Here is a 17,736-nt window from a genome sequence, read left to right as displayed (position 1 = left end):
TGGGTTCCAAAATATGCTACATTTAATTTGTAATACAGTGTGACTACGCGTGAAGCAGTTAAAAATCACCAAAACAAAACCAAAAGAACCAGATTGGACTTTGCCTGAAAAATCTGGAATTTTTTTTATTTTTTTTTTATGGTCTGATAAAACCAATGTAAACTGGATTTACAATGATGGAAAAGGAAAGAACGAGCTAATCAACCAAAGCATACCACATCAACTCTTGGATAGCGCACATTTTAAGAAAGTTGAGGTCATAATCGATCTAATTAACAACATGGCCAACAATGAGCCCAAAGAGGCCTGCGCAGACGAGCTGCTTGACTATTGTCGGACGCTTCAAGTGTCTGTCTGCTGTCACATGTTGGGAACCATGCACGTCTTCTCCCTTGCGTAGCCCACTGACCTAGATTTCAATTGTTTTCCATCTGAGACAATGGGAGAAAAATGGTTTCATAACCGAAGACAATATCGGCGTGTTATTCAACATGATTGTTGTCAAAGACCTCAATGTGGTGCATTGTTAGTGTTCTTTCTTCTCTCTTTGTGGCAGAAACGCTCCTCGGCAAGTGGTGGCTCTGATGATCATGCGTGTTTTTGTTGCAGACTGCCTAACATTCAGTTTCGCCAACAAACAGATGTTTTTAATATTTGTCACCTTCAATGCAGAAATAAAAGTAAGAAAAATGGTTAGCAGGATTTATGATGATGATTAACTTGAGCGTCTGTAAGCTTTTTGGTGAATTATTTGCCTAATGTTTTAAATTGAGTGCTCAAGACAAAAATATTAAGTGCGTTAAAGCTAAAACTGTATAAAAAAAAAGTAGTGTTAAGAACATCTTCTATTCCACTTTTGGTGGATTTCTTGGATTTATTATTTGGAGAAATATAAAAAAATAGAAACAAAAATATCATTTTTTGCTGTATAATCTGAATCGAAGAACTCTAAGGCAACCTTTTAAACTCTGGTGTTGCCATGGCAACCTCACATCCATTACTCCAATGGCCTTTAATGTTGTTGGACCATGATGTATTGTCTGAGTTCGGATCGTATCTTCAAAATGTATTTTTAAGTTGACTCCCTTTGATTTTTTTCAGCTTGTGGTTCTCAAACTGCGGTCCCCGGAAACCAGGGGGTCCACGAGGCATAGCTTGGTGGTCTGAAAAACAACAAATGCCAGCCTGCTGTTGTTCTTTGTTGCGAGTACTTCATGTCCGTCACAGTGAGGTGAGATGGCTCTCAAGAAAACAGTCGCTGGGGCAGATTGCGCTTGATGATTAGCAGGAAGAGCGAGTAGAAGAATCAAAACACATCAAAGCAAACGCACCGAGTGGAGGGAGGAAATGAAAGAGTGCCGCCTGTTTGTCCCACGGCGTTCCCGCTTCGCCCCGCCTGAGCCCGCTCTCACATCTCAGGGACTATTGTGCTAAACGGGTGCACGGAGGGGGCCGGGGCACCTTGCACACAACCAAACACACAACAAAACTCAGACGGGGATGAAATGTCTGTTTATTTGTTTTTTACGACACCTCCAAAGTCATTGCAAGCTAGCAAGTTTTGTTGACAGCACTGCTTGTGGGAGATTTTTTTTTTTTTTTTTTTTTTTTAGGGCGATTCCGATATTTGGCAGATGACAATTCAGATAACTGATCAAACGATTTGTTACAAAAATATATACAAAGGATTAAATAAATTAGTTCTTGTTCCATTGACGCTTACAACAATAAAGATAGGAGTTTAGGCAGAACATTTAATAGTTTTACAATGCTTTGGCCTATGATATTTGTTTAACGGTTGATTTAAAAAATTAAATACATTTGCGGAGGGGGGAAATTTATTTTTTTGGGGAAAAATTGAAAAAAGTGGTACTTTTTTTTCCTTTTTTTTCACAGCGTAATGATCTCTTGACTTAATAATTATAACTAAGAATATTAAACATTTTACACAGAGGATAAAGAATCTGATATACTGTCTGTCTACATATGTTGCAACACCATTCGTGTTAAACTATCTGTTGCTTAAAAAGTATTCACGTCATCGATGCTGTTTGCTAGCCCATCTGTGGCATTTTGAGGTGTTTATTCAGAAGTGAGTAGAATTGCCTTCACTGCCAGCATCTAGCTTGCATTAACGTTTTTTTACTCACAAGTCAAAGCAAAAAAATTAACTTAGCGTCTGCTTGTGTCTTAAAAAAACTCCCAAATAAGTCAAGGCACCGCTACAGCTCCAAAATGTTGATCGTTGCATGCGATGAGCGCAAACATGAAAAGAACGCCTCCGACTTAATGTTCTTGAGCACTCATGTTCTGTATCTTTTATGTAACAAAAGCAGAGTTCAGCAGAGAAAGACAAAAGTGATGTGAACTGACAATATTTTAATGGGCGGGATAAAAGAGTGTAAGTGATCAATGGCGGCGGCGGCCCAGTGATGCCCGGGGGACGCATTTGATGCGGGCGTCCTCAAAGGGACGCCGGGGTACAATGCCCTCTTTGAGAGGCACGGAGAATGGCAGACACTTCACTCTCTGGCTGTCTCACCCCCCCCCCCCCCCCCCCAAATCCCTCCCTCCCTCCGAGCTCACGCCGCGTCCCGTCACTTTGTGCTATCTTCCTCCCCTCCGTTTTCACATCAGCCCATATCCTTATCGCTCGAACTTTCTCCTTCTTCCTCTCCCATTAATTCATTCAAACAACACCCCCTTGCCTGCCGCCCAGCCAGTTGGTCCGCCTTTGCCCAAGCCCTTCCCTCCCCGTACGTCTCCTTTCACAGAACCAAACCTCTTTGTGATGTCCAGCCTTGGCAAGTTGCGCCCGATTTGCTGTCACAGTCTTAATGAATTCATCTGTTTGTGTATTGGCCCTGCATGGGAGCATCTCTCCCTCCCCTCCCTTGCCCCTTTCCTCTCCTCCCCCATTCTGGTGTTCCCCTGGAGACTCTATATATACCGGCGAACAATCAGGAGCCACTTATTGTTCCTCTACCTAAATTTACAGACCGATGCCCTGCGTCACAGACTGTCAGGAGGAGGGAGAAAGCCTTTTGCAGAGACACCAACCTGGACACGCTCAGGCCACGGCCAGGCCAGCAGCATCTCGGCATTCTCGCCAAGTGTCACCCGGTCGTCGTCGCCGGACGTCTCATGTTCTGACACCATGCTCGCACTCGTGTCGCTGCTGATCACAGGCTTGGGTTGCTTACTGGCAGCTCCGGCAGGCAGAGAAGTCTACAGGATGCCTCAGAGTGCCCTCAAAGGTAAACACTCAACTCTGAACACTGCAAAAATATAAAAGACACTGATGAGTGTTAATGTTGACGCGTGTCTGGTGACATTAGTATAGATCAGGAGTGAAATGCTAAATATATACCTGAGACAATTTTTTTTCCGAAATTTGCGCCAACCCACAGGAAAATTTCACTTTAAGTAAAACAAACTCAAATAATGGACTTGCAAATGTATTTACTCTGGGTGAAATCTGTGCCCGTTTAAGTCACTATACGTTGCTGGCATGGATAGATGACAAATCTGACCAATTAAGTTAAATTGCTTTGCAACGGAAAACAAACAGAACGTCGCCCATCTGCACGAATAAAACCAATGACATGCAATCCAATTTCATAAATGACAAGCAAAGCTTTGAGCGTTTCATACTAAAACCACAAAGTCCAAGCCTCCCTGCGGCCGCCTGTCCGTGCCCCCCCGGGTCCGTCCATCCATGCCTGCCAGCCTCTGCCCGCTCAGCGCCGGCCCTCTAATTAAGTACTTCAATCAGCATCTCTGTTGTTAGTGTCCTTCCTGTGATGTTGTCGGGTGCAGGGGGGGGGGGAGCAGCAGGGTCGGCGGCCCGATTGAAGTGTGTCTGTTGAAAGCCTCCGTGGCGCATTGAGCGTGAGCTCGCCCCCCCGACACGCTGCCAACGAGCTCCGAGAGCAGCATGAGAGGGAAAAAAATGAGGCAACCCACTCACAAATCTGCTTTGGTTTTTGATTAAAAATTTGTCAAAAGATTTTAGCCGTGGCTGACCAAACTTGTTCCCGTAAAAGAAAAGTCACATGACACTCACCCTCACCCTATATTTTAAGGCTAATATAGAAGGCATCGTCCTCTTAGATAATTGCTGTTTAAAAAAAAAACGAGGCAACCAAATGTGCTCAACAAATTCTACTTTAATAAAGCAGTGACGTCATGACGACTTTTCCGAGTACTACATATCTCAAATCCAAATTGGTCTTCCTAACGTTCCATTTTGTTCTTTCTGCCCATCGCAGCTTTGTCCGTTCGCGGCACCGTGGTTCTCGAGGCAGCCATGACGAGCGCCCTGTCCGCTCTGGATCGAGCATCATCCGGGAGGAGTCGGGCGGAGGCGGGCTGCCGGGGCTGTGCTCCCTGCTTGTTTCAGGACTGCGGGCAGCCATCTGGATCCTGCTGTAAGCTCCACATTCCTCCCACCTCTGGCGAGCTTTTAACGCTGACTCCCCAATCTCCGCCCGAACAGCATCTCCCACCAACGCCTTGGCAGAACCCAGCTGCGATGTCATCAGCAAGGCTCAGAAGCTTCAAGATGAAGGCGAGCGGAGTTGGGCCTTGAGCCAGGCCTGCGCTTTCTACCAACATCGCTGTCAAGCCGGCAACTTGGATAAAGAGAACTGCATCAGAATCATGGGTGAGAGTTGCAGCGCCCGCGTCCTCCAGTGCAGCTTGCTTAACACAATGCAGAACCTGGAACCTGCCACTCAGACGCACGTGCAGGGTGAGGGAACACATACTCGTACGAATCATTCATGTACTGCGACAAAACTCGTTTTTGCTCGTCAAGTTGAATTCGCCGCTCTTCCTGATTTTCATCTCTGTCTTCACCCGCAGCCGTGTGCGGTCAGAGGTCATCCTCGGAGCAAAATGCAACCCAGCCTCGTTCCAGGATCGTGGGTGGGTCGCCTGCTCGCCCAGGCAGCTGGCCCTGGTTAGTCAATCTGCAGCTCGATGGTGGCCTGATGTGCGGAGGAGTCCTGGTGGAGAGCTCGTGGGTGCTCACTGCAGCACACTGTTTTGCTGGGTAAGAGGACGCCGAAGTCATGTCTTCCGTCGCTCAAACATGCGATACACTCACCTGACACTTTAATAGGTACATCTGGATAATCTAATGCACTGTTTCAAACTTTTAGTGACCCAGAAAAATGTCAAATCAAATACTGAAATAATGAGCTCGTCTTTGGTTACTTACTAGGAATTTATTTTACTGGGTAACCAGCAGGGTTATTATAGTTTGGGAATTTTACATAGTTAGTTTTTATTTCGGTTTGAGTTTCTGTTTTTTTTTTTTAATTTAGTTAGTTTTATTTAATTTTCTGGTTGGATTTGTTAGTTTTTATTAGTTTTAGTTTGTTTTTTTTAACGATTTTAAAAACAAAAATATTTCCAAACATTTTGATAATACAGGGTAGTTAGTTTGAAGAGCGTTTAATTGTATTGCCTGTCACTATACGTCGTTATCATGGATAAATGAACAAGGCTACATTATTTGTATTAAAAATGAACACATTTCAAACCAATTAAGTGTAACTGGAACATTTCTCATAGCGCACTAATATGGGAATCACTAATATAAAGGCATAATCGTTAACAACGCTTGTGCGTCGGGTCAGAATCGATTACTATTAGAAATGATCGCCATGATTCTTCACCCAAACAGGAGCCGCAGTGAAAGCTACTGGACAGCCGTGGTGGGCGAGTTTGACATCACCAAGACTGACCCTGATGAGCAAGTTCTCAAAGTCAACCGCATCATCCCTCATCCGAAGGTAGCCTTGCATTCCAAACCAAGCCTTTTTGCCTGAGCTGACGAAGCTCACTCAGATGAGAGGAAATGACTTGGATGAACGAGAACGCCCACAAGCAGCCCTCAGTCAACAGCAAAATCCCTTTAATGTCTTCCAGTTCAATCCAAAGACGTTTAACAACGATATAGCCCTGGTGGAGTTGACATCTCCGGTGGTTCTGTCCGACCGTGTCACCCCTGTCTGTCTGCCCTCTGGGATGGCGCCCCCTACTGGTAGCCCTTGTCTGGTGGCCGGCTGGGGTTCCCTCTACGAAGGTGAATACACACGGAAGATGATTTATGCTAAAGTCATGACTTTCATGTATCTTCCAGAGTGGAATAATTAATTTTATCTATGCAGATGGCCCATCTGCTGACATTGTAATGGAGGCCAAAGTGCCCCTACTGCCTCAGAATACGTGTAAGAATGCGCTGGGCAAAGAGCTGGTCACCAACACTATGCTGTGTGCCGGCTATCTATCAGGAGGGGTTGACTCCTGTCAGGTGCGTACCACAAAAAACGATTTTAATTGAGTGAATTCAATTTCTGATGGTACATTCATTGATATTCTGTCGCTGTGACTCCTGTATAGGGTGACTCGGGAGGCCCGCTGATCTACCAGGACAGAATTTCCGGTCGCTTCCAGCTACATGGTATTACCTCCTGGGGAGATGGATGCGGGGAGAAGGGCAAACCTGGAGTTTATACTCGTGTGTCTGCTTTTTCTGACTGGATCCAGGTTGAAATACAGAGTACGTTTGGGGCAACAATCAAGAAATCAACAAACTGACACTCACTAATAATTATGAATTAAGTTTAAATAATTAATAATAATAATATTTTCATTTTATTTTATTTTATTTTATTATTTATACATAATTTAAAAAAAATGTTTTGGCTGTGACTACTTCTCAGAGTCATTTGGCAGCCGGGAACCAACATGTCCGGAGCTTCTAAAAACGACAGAAATGACAGAGGAGGAGCAAAGGTCAGAGTTCATCACTCTGTGTCGCTTCTACACCCTCACCTGCCCTCCAAGCCAGTCGAGCAGCGCTTGCAGCCGAATGGCCGAGGACAAATGTCTCACCCGATTCAAGAAATGTCGTACGTAGCATTCTTAAAAAAAAAATCATAAAAATAATATTACAATGTGCAAACAAAGCATCTGTATCATCTTTGATAATGCAAAAGTTTTTTTTATTTTGTTTGCAGAGCTACGTTCCTTCCTGCAAACTCTGCTGGATCTGCTCCAGAGCGCTGAAGACTACATCAGGGACAAAGTGGACTTAACCTTCTTCACCCAGACTCTTCCTCAGCTGGTCGAGCACATCTACAGCACTGCTTTTCTTCACAGCCGAGACAAGAGAGACGTGGGTGGGAATCGTGGTCTCGTACAGATTGACGGTACATGTGCATTCATTGTTCCTAAAAACTGAAAATGTACAGCCATTTTATCCATGCGTAATAGTTTCATAACAAAATAGGTTAGCTGCTGTTGCAACAGGTGTGCTATTCATTGCAGAGCAGCAAGGTGGCGCTGTGACACCAATGGAGCAAGGTTCCTCTTCAGTTCCTCCAGTTTTGTTCAAAGTGTTGGGCCCCACGGTGCAAGACTGGGAGAATTACCTGGTGAACATCGCTGAGGACATGGAGACACAGTCCAACGACACTTCCACTTTTGATTCATCCAATCGGGAAGAAAAGCTTTTCTTAAAGGTATCAACATCCTTAAATCTTTTAGGTTTAAATTATAAAGTCACAATATTAACCCTCAAAGAGCAATAACGAAGGATCAAATTCACCAGGTTTTGTAAAATGATGATTGGCTCGTTCACTATTTTTTTCTTCCAAATATACGGTAGCTTAAAATGTTGACAATGAACACCAAGGATGTTTTAGTGAACAAAAACTAACCAAATAACTAAAATTGAAAAAACATTATCGCTAACGAAATAAAATAAAAACTAAACTGATGAAGAACTACGAAAACTAACTGAAACTACATTTTCCATTTAGAAAACTATCTAAAACTAACTACAATTAGAGAGAAAATGTCAATTAATTTAATACACAAACCTTTGTTGTTTTTTTTAATCTTGATCACATGTAAAACACTGTTTAAAAAATAAAATCCAAAACTAAATCAAAACGAACTGTTTTTGGAAAAGAAAAAAAAAACTAATAAAAACTAAGAAATTCGCTCTGGAAACTAATTAAAACAAACTAAATAAAAAAATAAATTATCTCATAGACTAGCTAAATGAAAGAAAGGTCAAGTGTAATCAGCTTTTTTTAAATTCCTTTTATGTTCCTGGCACACATTCACATCTCATCGCAACTTAAACGAGGCAAGATGTGAAAGGGAAGCAGAAAATGATTGAACTTGATCTTTTGTGGCTTTCAAATTCTGATCCAGGCACTCGGACACATTTTGATGCGTTTGCCAGCACTTAATTGCTGAGCGGTTTTGTCGTCCCTTGTGGTACCACGGTGTGGCATTCCCGATGTGTATGCATGCGAACTTGCAAGGCGACACAACCCTCTGATGTCAGCAGGTCGCGATTCATTGCACGGCACCACAAAGTTGGCCCCCGTGTCTTTGGAAGACAATAAAAATATTGTAACACCACATTTTTTTCTTTCCAACAATGACGTAATATTAAAACCATCAGGTGATCCTTTCAAATCAAGTGTGTGTAATGTCGTTTTCTACACGCTGCTTCCAGACAGGGGACCTCTCGGTTCTTCAGCTGGAGAAGGAATACCAAAATACTATCTCAGCGTTGCGTTCCAAACTCGCCTTCAAAGCTGCTCCGCCGACCCTCCGCTTGGATCCGTCCTATCTCCAGGAGCGTTCCACCAACCCTCCTCTTCTTCCGACATCTTCCGCAGGGCTGCAAATCAACACGGGCCCTTCCTCTTCCCCCAAATCTCGGAAGCCTTGGTCACTTCTAACAGCCCTCATGACTGAAATTGAGAAATTACGGACACCGAGTGAAACCTTGCCTAGTGATGAGACGCAAAGTGAAGCGTTTGACCCGTCAGCAGACGCCATGTGGGACAAAGTGGTCGATCTTAGAGAATCACCATCTTCGGTATCAACCACAGTTCTCCCAACGAATACAGGAGACCTCACCAGGACGACATCTCAGCCTCACGCTCTGCACGCTAGCAATCCTTTAAATCCGCACCGACGACAAAGAAGCCTCCTGCATAAGAGACAGACAGCTGGGCTCGGTGGGAAAGGTAAGCCTGCTCTGTTCGCTTGTTGATCCGGCCGCAGTCCATTCCCTAAAATGTTCGGATTGACCTCGTAGTTTGTCCTGGTGTTCGAGAGACTTCACAGCAAGTCGGTCAAGTGAGAGACTCGTACCACTGGGTGCTAAGTATCCCAAACAAGAACCTCCGTATGAGCTTCCAAGAGGTAATTCAGTCTTGACGATGATAAATGCTCAGAGACGTTAATGTCGTGAGACAAACTCGTGAATGATGATCTTTCTCTTTTGTTTCAGGTCTTGGTTGACCTGAGCTCCAAGAACGATCGAGGACTTTACCAAGCAAGGGTCAGGGCTCTCGTAGGAGGACGACCTCTGACTTTCTACAGTCTTGTCGGTCTGGAAAACGAATCGTTCTACCGCAGTATGCCGAGGATCATCTCCTTGGCGATGGAGGCGCTGAAAACTTAACGGCAACGGAACCACAAGACGAAATATCAAAAGACTGAAGCGCCGGAGGACTTTGATCCCTCGTCGTGGGACTCAAACGCACACTTTTTGTTTCCTACCGTGGAGAGTCGACTTCAATCACCGTTTGAGAGCCAGATTGTGGCTCTGTCCAAGAATTATGAATGTACGCTTCCAGCTATCAAGCAGCCCTTGCAAACAACCTTGTCTAACTTATGAATCTGTACAAACGATAAGTTATTCTATTCTTCTTATTGGCACAAAGTCTTTTGCAAAGGTTGAGCCTCTTGTGACGGACACAGACTGTCTATAATGTTCATATCTTATTTATTTTTACACAGAAAATGATTTGTATTTTTGTAAAAGCGAAACGTATATGAATGACGTGTGTGTATAAAAGTTGTATTAACACCGTGGCACTTGTGGCTTGTCATTCCAGAGCAAATGTGCGATGGGAAATTAGTTACCAAGGCTGCTGCAAATCCAGCGGCATTTTACACCAGACGGGTGTTGGCGGGGCCGTGTTGCACCGTACACGTCAACGCTGATTGGCTGATAAGATGACCACACATTGAACTCAGCCAGCCAACCATTAAGCGTAAGCCTCAACATCAACAGAGCAGCTGCTGTAAACAGTTGTACTGCCTTTCCTCCTTATTCCAGGATGAGGAATTGTAAAAGAATGCCAAATCATTGCCCGTCATGAGCTGGAAAATGGAATTTGAAGAATCAACAATATGTGGCCAAGAGGCTTTCCAACCATTCAACTAGCCCAGTTCATGATCTTTAAAAAGAAAAAAAGGTTTTGTCGAGGTTAAAAGTGCGACAGCTGCGTAAACACACACAACAATCACTCGCAACACTTTGAAAACATTCAAGCTGAAAGCCGGTAGCGTGTCACAAATAGCCCAGCAACATTAGCCAATCTCCCGAGAGCCAGATCAACCTTGAAATGAGCCGAAAATATCACCTGTTCCGTCAACGGTACCGTTTTGTCCTTTTGTTTCTTCTCCTCTTTCTGTTTTCTTCCCTTTTTTTTTTTTTTTTTTACTGAGCTAATTTTGTCCATTACCTATTTTATTTGCATCAGACAGATGCCAGACTGGCAAAGGCTTTGTGTGTGTTTGTGTGTGTGCTGTTGTGACAGCTGACAACGCAGCACTGGAATTACAGTTCAACTTGTGCTGGGAAACACACACGCACACACACAAAGGCAGAATGCCAGCAGATCCATTAAGTATTGTGCATGTGTGTCTGAGATGGAGTTTTGAGCAATACATTCCAGATTTATTTATCGTAGCGCTTTCTTTCACAAGCACATCAACGCACACGCTGATGGATTCTCTTCTCTGTGTGTCATTCCTCTTGAAGATATTTATGATTTCTGCCTCAGGTAAGAACGGCTTTTCTGTGACTCTTCTGTCTTGGTATGTTTCTTTCGAGCGTTGACGTCGTCGTACTTTGTTGCGGCGTGAGAAGAATAGAGAAGTGTCGGTGATTTTCCTTTCCATATTGATGTTTTAATCTCTTTTTCAGTTTTTTTATGATCATTTTCGGAGCACGGGTCTTCCTGGGATAACAAAGCCTAGAACGTACATCATGGGTGTTTAACAACCCGTTTCAATTATTTTAGACCAGCAACCCAAAGTATTTTGCATTTGTTCTAATGAAAAAAAACAGTTCCGATTGTTGTGAAAAATATGCAAATGAGGAAAGCACGTATCGTCGGCATACAGCACATTTGACTTCACTATTCTTAATATGAAGCCCTTGTCGATTCTCGATTATCTAATATTAGGCAGTCCCCAAAGAAGACGCAATTAAGACTGCTACAAATAAAACTCAAACTTATTTTATCAAAGGCTTTGTCGAGCTCTGCAACAAAAACTATTCCACCTAACTGTAACGTGGATCCAGCAGCCAATTCATTTTGGGGGCGGTTGATGAGGGATTCATAATCACACCCCAATGTCTCTCTCGGCTTATCAGGATGGCATTAACGCAAGTTGTTATACGCAGACCATCGCCGATACGTGATTGTGACCACTCTTATATTGTTTGTCTACATGGTGTTGCTGCACCATTGATGCTAAATAGTGTTAGCATTAAGCTAGCTCATTGAAAGGCTATGCTATGATTGTTTTAAACACACAAAGTTGTTTTCTCTTTGTTTCGTGTTTTTGGGGTGAATAGCTCACTATTTATCAAACTGCCACTTATTGTAAAGTGTGACAATCTTCCGTCGTCCTGCAAAAGACGTCACACGTAGCAGCTTCGTGTCTCTCAGTGAACATGCTTGTGTTTACTCCGTCTGGGCTATTTTGTGCGCAGCATCGGCCCTCAATCTCGAAGGGGAACTTTTCAAGGACTTAATGAAAGGGTACAACAAGAAAGTGCGGCCTGTGGAAAACAGTGGCGATGTCACTCAGGTGACACTCAAGATGACCCTTACTAACCTCATCTCCTTGGTAAGAAAGCTTTCGAACGCAAGCGATCCTGATGGGCGGAGTTACAAATGATACGGGAATGATCACAAACTTTTCTTCTCAGAGTGAAAAGGAGGAGGCCCTGATGACAAGTGTTTGGATCGAAATGGTAATCTGTGATGAATTGTAAAAACTTTGTTTTTCAAGATACGAGTCATCATAGAGATGACGTTTTTTAGTACTGTCGAGCAATTAACTTTTTTTAACTAATTAATTGCGATTAATCATATTTTTCAACTCCTATTTTTCATGAAGCTTGTAACATTTATTTACTTGAATAATATCTTGGAATTAATGTAAAATCACCAAATATGAAGTGTATTTCAAATCAAAGACAGCATTCTTTGATCCATGAATATGAGCTAAACAGAGTTGGTCATTTTTCTTAGAAGCAATTCTCCAAACTCCAGCAATGTTGGTTTGGTTCTGAGATGATGTGCTGGAGATGTACAGCTAATATTTGAATCCAGCTATGCAAAGTATGCAAATTATTTTTGAAGTAAATATAACTGAGATATTTTAACATAAACCGTGGCGCAACACACGTAGACAGACAATATCACAATACTCACAGGCATATATTCTTTCTCCTCCGTGAAAACCGACTAATATAACGACATCTTAGTGAGTCACAGTGCAATCGCTGGGAAAATAATTTTTTTACGTCTGCATGTATTATATTGAGTGATTGAGGCGGGCACACTAGTGGACGCAACATTTAAAAAAAAAAAAAAAAAAAAAGAATTGAAGAATCAACTCCCTGCTCGTAGCAATGGTGCGACTACCGGCTCAGATGGGACCAACCACCTCGATCCAACTTATACGAGAACATCACATCGAAGCTACGCGTGCCCTCCAAGAAGATCTGGCTCCCTGACATCGTACTGGAAAACAAGTGAGAGTGATTCTAGCGAACAAAGCTCAAGCATGCCAGGTGTGCATGTTAAAAGTTTCCTCCCCTATGTGCAGTGTGGACGGACAATTTGAAGTGGCGCTGTTCTGCAACGCGCTAGTGTCTCCTGATGGCTGCGTGTACTGGTTGCCTCCTGCCATCTACCGCAGCGCTTGTGCCATCACTGTCAATTATTTCCCTTTTGATTGGCAGAACTGCACCATGGTGTTCCGGTGAGTGGACTTGCTGTTGGCACATTTAAACATTCACACCGACAAACAACTTTTTGAGTTCTTTAGTGAACCTGACGCGTGTGATTGGGAGTGTGGGAGGAAATCTGCATTTGGTATTTCAAAAATCAATTTTGTCCATTTTAATGTCATCGTGTGAACATTTTCATCTGTTTCCGAGAAAGATTCTTTTGGAGGATCGTCAAATCTAAAATGATTAGGTTCCTCTTGAAAAGCCCTACTCGAGACTTCTGACTCCAGTCTTTCTCGAATCCTGGCTCCAGCCTGCATGTTCCCACGTCAGTTTGTCTCGGTGCAGAAATAGAACTTGCAGTGTCCAAAGCGGAGACAAAAGTACCATTCAAGGTCGCTTTTCATGTTGCTGTCTTGTGAAAGGAAATAAATGTTTGTTTTTCATTGTGCTGGCAGACCGTAGCTCTTGTCTTTGTGTGCAGCTCCCAGACCTACAGTGCCAATGAGATTGAACTTGTTCTGAAAAAGGAGGACAACCAAACTCTGGAGTGGGTTGATATTGACCCGGAGGCGTTTACAGGTACGATCATGTCCGCGCGTATCACTAATAGGCACAATATTTGTGGGCGTTTCTGCTCATTTTCAACTTCGGATTCCGCATTCAGATGTCATTGCCATGGCAACATGGCCTGCAAAGTCACTCTTGGTCGAGCCTCAGTCTTACTTTAAATTAGTGGTAATCAACAAATGTTAATCACTGTAAAGACGACAAAAAATTTGGGGACCTGCATATTCCAGGACTGGTGTCACAAAAAAAATAGATTTCAGATCAAACTACAGGTTTGTTTCTGCCAGGAAGTGTCAGATGCTCAGGGCATTGCGAGCAGGAACGTTGCCAAGGTGGAGTGGCCACAACTTGTCCTGCCACAATTCTCGCTTCCACTCACGCGCTAAATGAAGCGACGCAACTCAACTTAAACGGAAAAAATCTGAAATTTATCTTTTTTTTTTTTTTTACAACAGTGCTGGAAGCTTTCTGACAAACCTCATTGTTGTTCTAATTCCAAAAGCAAACGTTTTCATAGGAAAACATGTCAAGCGAATGAATTCGGTCCTGGTCAAGTGGTGCTAAAATTGGAAAAATGCACAGTGTTAAGTAACATGTTCACATTACGAATTGTTACATAAAAATGAAGGAATTCAACGTACAATGACTATTTAAAAAAAAAACTAAAATACATTCAAATTACTCAACTTTTGAAGAATTGTAACATATACGCAATGGAGGGTGAAAAGGAAGCAAATTTATTTATTTTTTTTTTTTTTACTTAACATTTATTATTATTTTTGGCCCATTTGATTTCAACCATTCCACTGATCTATTTGATTTTTTGGCCTTCACTAGAAAACGGAGAATGGGCCATCAAATACAGGCCAGCGAAGAAGGTGATCAACAACCACTTCACCAAAGATGACTTGGAATATCAGGAGATGGTCTTTTTCCTCATCATCCAGAGAAAGCCTCTTTTTTACATCATCAATATCATCGCTCCCTGCGTGCTCTTTTCCTCACTCTGCCTGCTGGTTTACTACCTACCCGCCAAAGGTCTTTCTTTTTCTCCTCTTTTTAAAACACTCCAAATGCGCAGCAAGTTTGTTGAAACACAAAAATCCAATCAAGATTCTCTTCAGATCAAGTTTAAGATTGTGTCTTTCACAGCTGGTGGTCAGAAGTGCACCATGTCCATTGCCACTCTTCTGGGCCAGACCGTGTTCCTCTTGCTCATTGCCAGAAAGGTTCCTGAGACATCCAAGGCGGTTCCTCTCATTGGAAAGTAAGTCGGAACAGATTTCAGTCGAGAGATTTCATTTCTGCTTTTTGATGACGTTCACCTTCCACCGCAGGTATCTGATGTTTGTGATGTCCGTGACCACCATTGTGGTGATGAACTGCGTGATCGTTCTCAACGTTTCATTGAGGACGCCGAGCACTCACGTCATGTCGGACCAAGTCAGAAAGGTGAGGCCGTGCAGCATTGCGTCTACATTTTAGCCCTTGGACAGGGACAGCTCCAGGAATTTTTTTTGTCCCCTCCCATCGCCCTTAGGACCATCTGTGCCTTTGGAGATGAAAAACATCTTAAATGGAAGAACAGGCCATTTTGCTGGGGTAATAACCAATCACGGCTCACCTGTTTTCTGAAGCTGAGCCATGATTGATCGTTTGCGGAAGCCTGAGCGACTTTGATGTCATTTTCAGTCGACAGAAAAAACAAAATGGCCGCCCTCTGAGATGGCTCAACACGGGTGGATTTTACTACTTTAACTCATATTCCTCAATATTAATCGGAAAGGCATTTTTTGACTAGTGTGCCTGCATAGAACAAATTCTGGTAAGGAACATTTTTGGGTTGACTTCCTCTTTAAGGCAATATGAAAGCATATTTAGCGCAAATCCTTTTCAATGTATCCCTCGGCCCCATGCGCTCTACTTTCAAGGCCACACCCCCTGGATACAAGATGTACTATGCATCGAATCACATCTCAGGTCATTTCTGAAATCCGGCAAAAATATAAATACTTACCCATTTGTGGCATTGGTGCTTCTCATTGAAAAAAAAATGGTGTGGTGAAGCTACTCCATTTTTATCCTGGATTCCGATCACCAAGTGTCGCTGTGCCCTTCAGATCTTTCTGAATGTTCTGCCTCGGCTGTTGAGGATGCAAATGCAGCCCTGGACACCCAATCATGACGCCTCCTCGGACCCCGATAAAGGTGACGATGGAGTCGACGACAGGATCGAAGTACGTCTGGTCCCGTGTCGGCGCCGCAGCTCGATGACTCTAATCAACAAGGCGGAGGAATATATCCTGAAAACTGCTCGGACTGAACTCATGTTCGCCCGACTCAAAGACAGAAATGGACTGATGAAGTCAGTGTTCCAGACACTGAGTAAGTACGTTGATATAAGTTGGTTTCTACTTACGTCGGCAGATATATCCGCTCATTTCAGGTTTGCTTTGCATCTAGACAAAAGCCTGGAAGAAGAGGGAACAGCTGAGCAGCTTAGTCTGAGTTTGGCAAAAGCTGCCCCGGAGCTCAAGCAATGCGTCGCTTCGTGTAAACATATCGCAGAGACGACGAGGCAGCAGAACAACTACCAGAACGTGAGTTCTCTTGTCTTATAGTTTATGCCAAAGATGTTTGATGGGCTAGTCTCGCTCTTTCGCACCAAACCAATCCAAGCGTGCCTTTATATGCTTCGCTTCGTGCACTAAGTACATAAAGTTGAAAGCATAACATTGAGTCTTAACAGAGCTGTGACAACACCTGCGCGGGAAAACGGCGTGAAGTTGAACACCCAAAACTCATGCGTTGTGGTGAAGCGGCACGTGATAACGTTTTTGTTCCTCTCAGGAGAATGAAGAGTGGATCCGAGTCGCCCGGGTCATCGACCGGGTCTGCTTCATTGTCATGGCTCTGCTCTTTTTCGTGGGCACCATCGCCATCTTCTTGTTGGGCCACTTCAACAAGCCTCCTTCGTCTCCCTTCCTGGGGGATGCCAAGACGTACCTTCCTATGATCGAAAATGTCACCGAGCTACTCGATACCAGGCCAGGAGAGGAGATCAACTGAAGTTCATTCGTTCAAGGTTAAAACGTGTATGTCAGCGTTAGTCGGGGAAAACTAACAATGTTTTCGACTAACTTTCTTAATACCGATTGTCCCTGTTTTGATGTGTAGCACTTTTCTTCATTGATTGATTGTTAGCTGTATTAACACAGTGACAATGACATCAATTTTAATGGTTTGAAAATCTCTCTGTGCTGTCTATTACTTTTTTGAAACCTCATTTGTTGCTACTGTTATAATCGAAAAACCCCTCGTAATTTGTTGAGGATATGCCGGTGCCTTTTAGAAAAGTATTTATTTCTTGCTACAGCTAAATGTTTCAAAAGCTTCATGAGCTGTGTTTTTCCCCTGATGGGAAGTTTACATTTGTACATTTTCACTGTGCAAGCTAACTACTTGAATGCCTTAAATTTCATCTGCTATCCGCAATCTTTTTGTGGAAAAAGGATTTGTATTATTTTGGATCTCCTCTGACTGGTGTTGAGTGAGTCTCCAAGTGGATCCATGCTAACACTCAGTGCTAGCGCTATTTGATGGCTTGCTGCTACAACCCAAAACTGTCAAATCCCCGGCCAAATTTCGTCAACGTGACGTTTGTATTTGTTGATTGGGTATATTTTTAGCTGGACTTGGCGACTTCGGTAAAAGAAAATGTTTGCGTGGACTAGAAATTTACATCTTTGTCTCTGCCTTGATAGTAAATAAAGTATAATTCTGGACATTAAACTCTTAGCTAAAATTACAAAAATCATGGACATAGTAAATTGAAAGTATTTTACTGTCCACGTCATTTACAGCTAAAAGAAACCTGTTTTCCTTTCACGCAAATTTTTGCTAGAGTGTGTTATTATCGGTTTATGTTTTACATGAGTGCTTGATTATATGTTACACTTATATGACACGTTAAATATTCCTTTGAAATTGCTTGGTCAGTTTTAATAAATGTTTTATGATTGTGACACTTGAAGATATTGTATTCTGTTTGTTAATGTTTATTAAGAATAATTTATCATGCTACA

The 17,736-nt window shown here is 43.0% G+C and overlaps 2 protein-coding genes across 5 annotated transcripts; both read left to right on the top strand.

Moving 5' to 3' along the window:
* Positions 1 to 1,116: 1,116 nt before the first annotated feature.
* prss56 (serine protease 56) lies at positions 1,117 to 9,511 on the top strand. The gene is made up of 15 exons (XM_088311787.1): positions 1,117 to 1,231; positions 2,999 to 3,257; positions 4,272 to 4,430; positions 4,499 to 4,753; positions 4,867 to 5,056; positions 5,693 to 5,801; positions 5,938 to 6,094; positions 6,180 to 6,322; positions 6,412 to 6,571; positions 6,735 to 6,923; positions 7,032 to 7,223; positions 7,342 to 7,535; positions 8,546 to 9,065; positions 9,137 to 9,243; positions 9,332 to 9,511. The coding sequence occupies exons 1-15, from the start codon at positions 1,178 to 1,180 to the stop codon at positions 9,503 to 9,505; spliced, it is 2,862 nt and encodes a 953-aa protein (XP_088167913.1). The 5' UTR covers positions 1,117 to 1,177; the 3' UTR covers positions 9,506 to 9,511.
* Positions 9,512 to 9,523: 12 nt separating this feature from the next.
* chrng (cholinergic receptor, nicotinic, gamma) lies at positions 9,524 to 17,612 on the top strand. Of its 4 annotated transcripts, none has more exons than XM_088311785.1 (12): positions 9,524 to 9,668; positions 9,942 to 10,100; positions 11,834 to 11,970; positions 12,053 to 12,097; positions 12,759 to 12,883; positions 12,958 to 13,113; positions 13,566 to 13,663; positions 14,489 to 14,918; positions 14,989 to 15,103; positions 15,772 to 16,036; positions 16,115 to 16,251; positions 16,502 to 17,612. In XM_088311785.1, exons 3-12 carry the CDS (start codon positions 11,875 to 11,877, stop codon positions 16,718 to 16,720), a joined length of 1,686 nt encoding a protein of 561 aa, XP_088167911.1. In that variant the 5' UTR covers positions 9,524 to 9,668; positions 9,942 to 10,100; positions 11,834 to 11,874; the 3' UTR covers positions 16,721 to 17,612. The 4 variants fall into 4 exon arrangements, with proteins under 4 accessions (XP_088167911.1, XP_088167910.1, XP_088167909.1 ...); XM_088311784.1 differs by lacking the exons at positions 9,524 to 9,668; positions 9,942 to 10,100 and adding exons at positions 10,414 to 10,486; positions 10,874 to 10,895; XM_088311783.1 differs by lacking the exons at positions 9,524 to 9,668; positions 9,942 to 10,100 and adding an exon at positions 10,549 to 10,895 and having other exon boundaries at positions 14,489 to 14,689; positions 14,804 to 14,918.
* The last annotated feature ends 124 nt before the right edge of the window (positions 17,613 to 17,736 follow it).

Source organism: Idiotropiscis lumnitzeri, chromosome 12 (assembly GCF_059441095.1).
Source record: "Idiotropiscis lumnitzeri isolate Australia: NSW breed Sydney's pygmy pipehorse chromosome 12, RoL_Ilum_1.0, whole genome shotgun sequence".
Lineage (NCBI taxonomy): Eukaryota > Metazoa > Chordata > Actinopteri > Syngnathiformes > Syngnathidae > Idiotropiscis > Idiotropiscis lumnitzeri.
The sequence above is the reverse complement of the archived record's forward strand: the minus strand, read 5'-3'. Positions and strand labels throughout refer to the sequence as shown.

Excerpts from the sequence above, each read along its gene's own strand:
- prss56 (XM_088311787.1), top strand. The coding sequence starts at position 1,178 with ATGCCAGCCTGCTGTTGTTCTTTGTTGCGAGTACTTCATGTCCGTCAC. Across the intron at positions 5,802-5,937 it reads GCATCATCCCTCATCCGAAG|TTCAATCCAAAGACGTTTAA; the intron begins GTAGCCTTGCAT and ends AATGTCTTCCAG. Across the intron at positions 6,572-6,734 it reads GATCCAGGTTGAAATACAGA|AGTCATTTGGCAGCCGGGAA; the intron begins GTACGTTTGGGG and ends ACTACTTCTCAG.
- chrng (XM_088311782.1), top strand. The coding sequence starts at position 10,721 with ATGCCAGCAGATCCATTAAGTATTGTGCATGTGTGTCTGAGATGGAGT. Across the intron at positions 11,971-12,052 it reads TTACTAACCTCATCTCCTTG|AGTGAAAAGGAGGAGGCCCT; the intron begins GTAAGAAAGCTT and ends TTTTCTTCTCAG. Across the intron at positions 13,664-14,488 it reads TGACCCGGAGGCGTTTACAG|AAAACGGAGAATGGGCCATC; the intron begins GTACGATCATGT and ends GGCCTTCACTAG.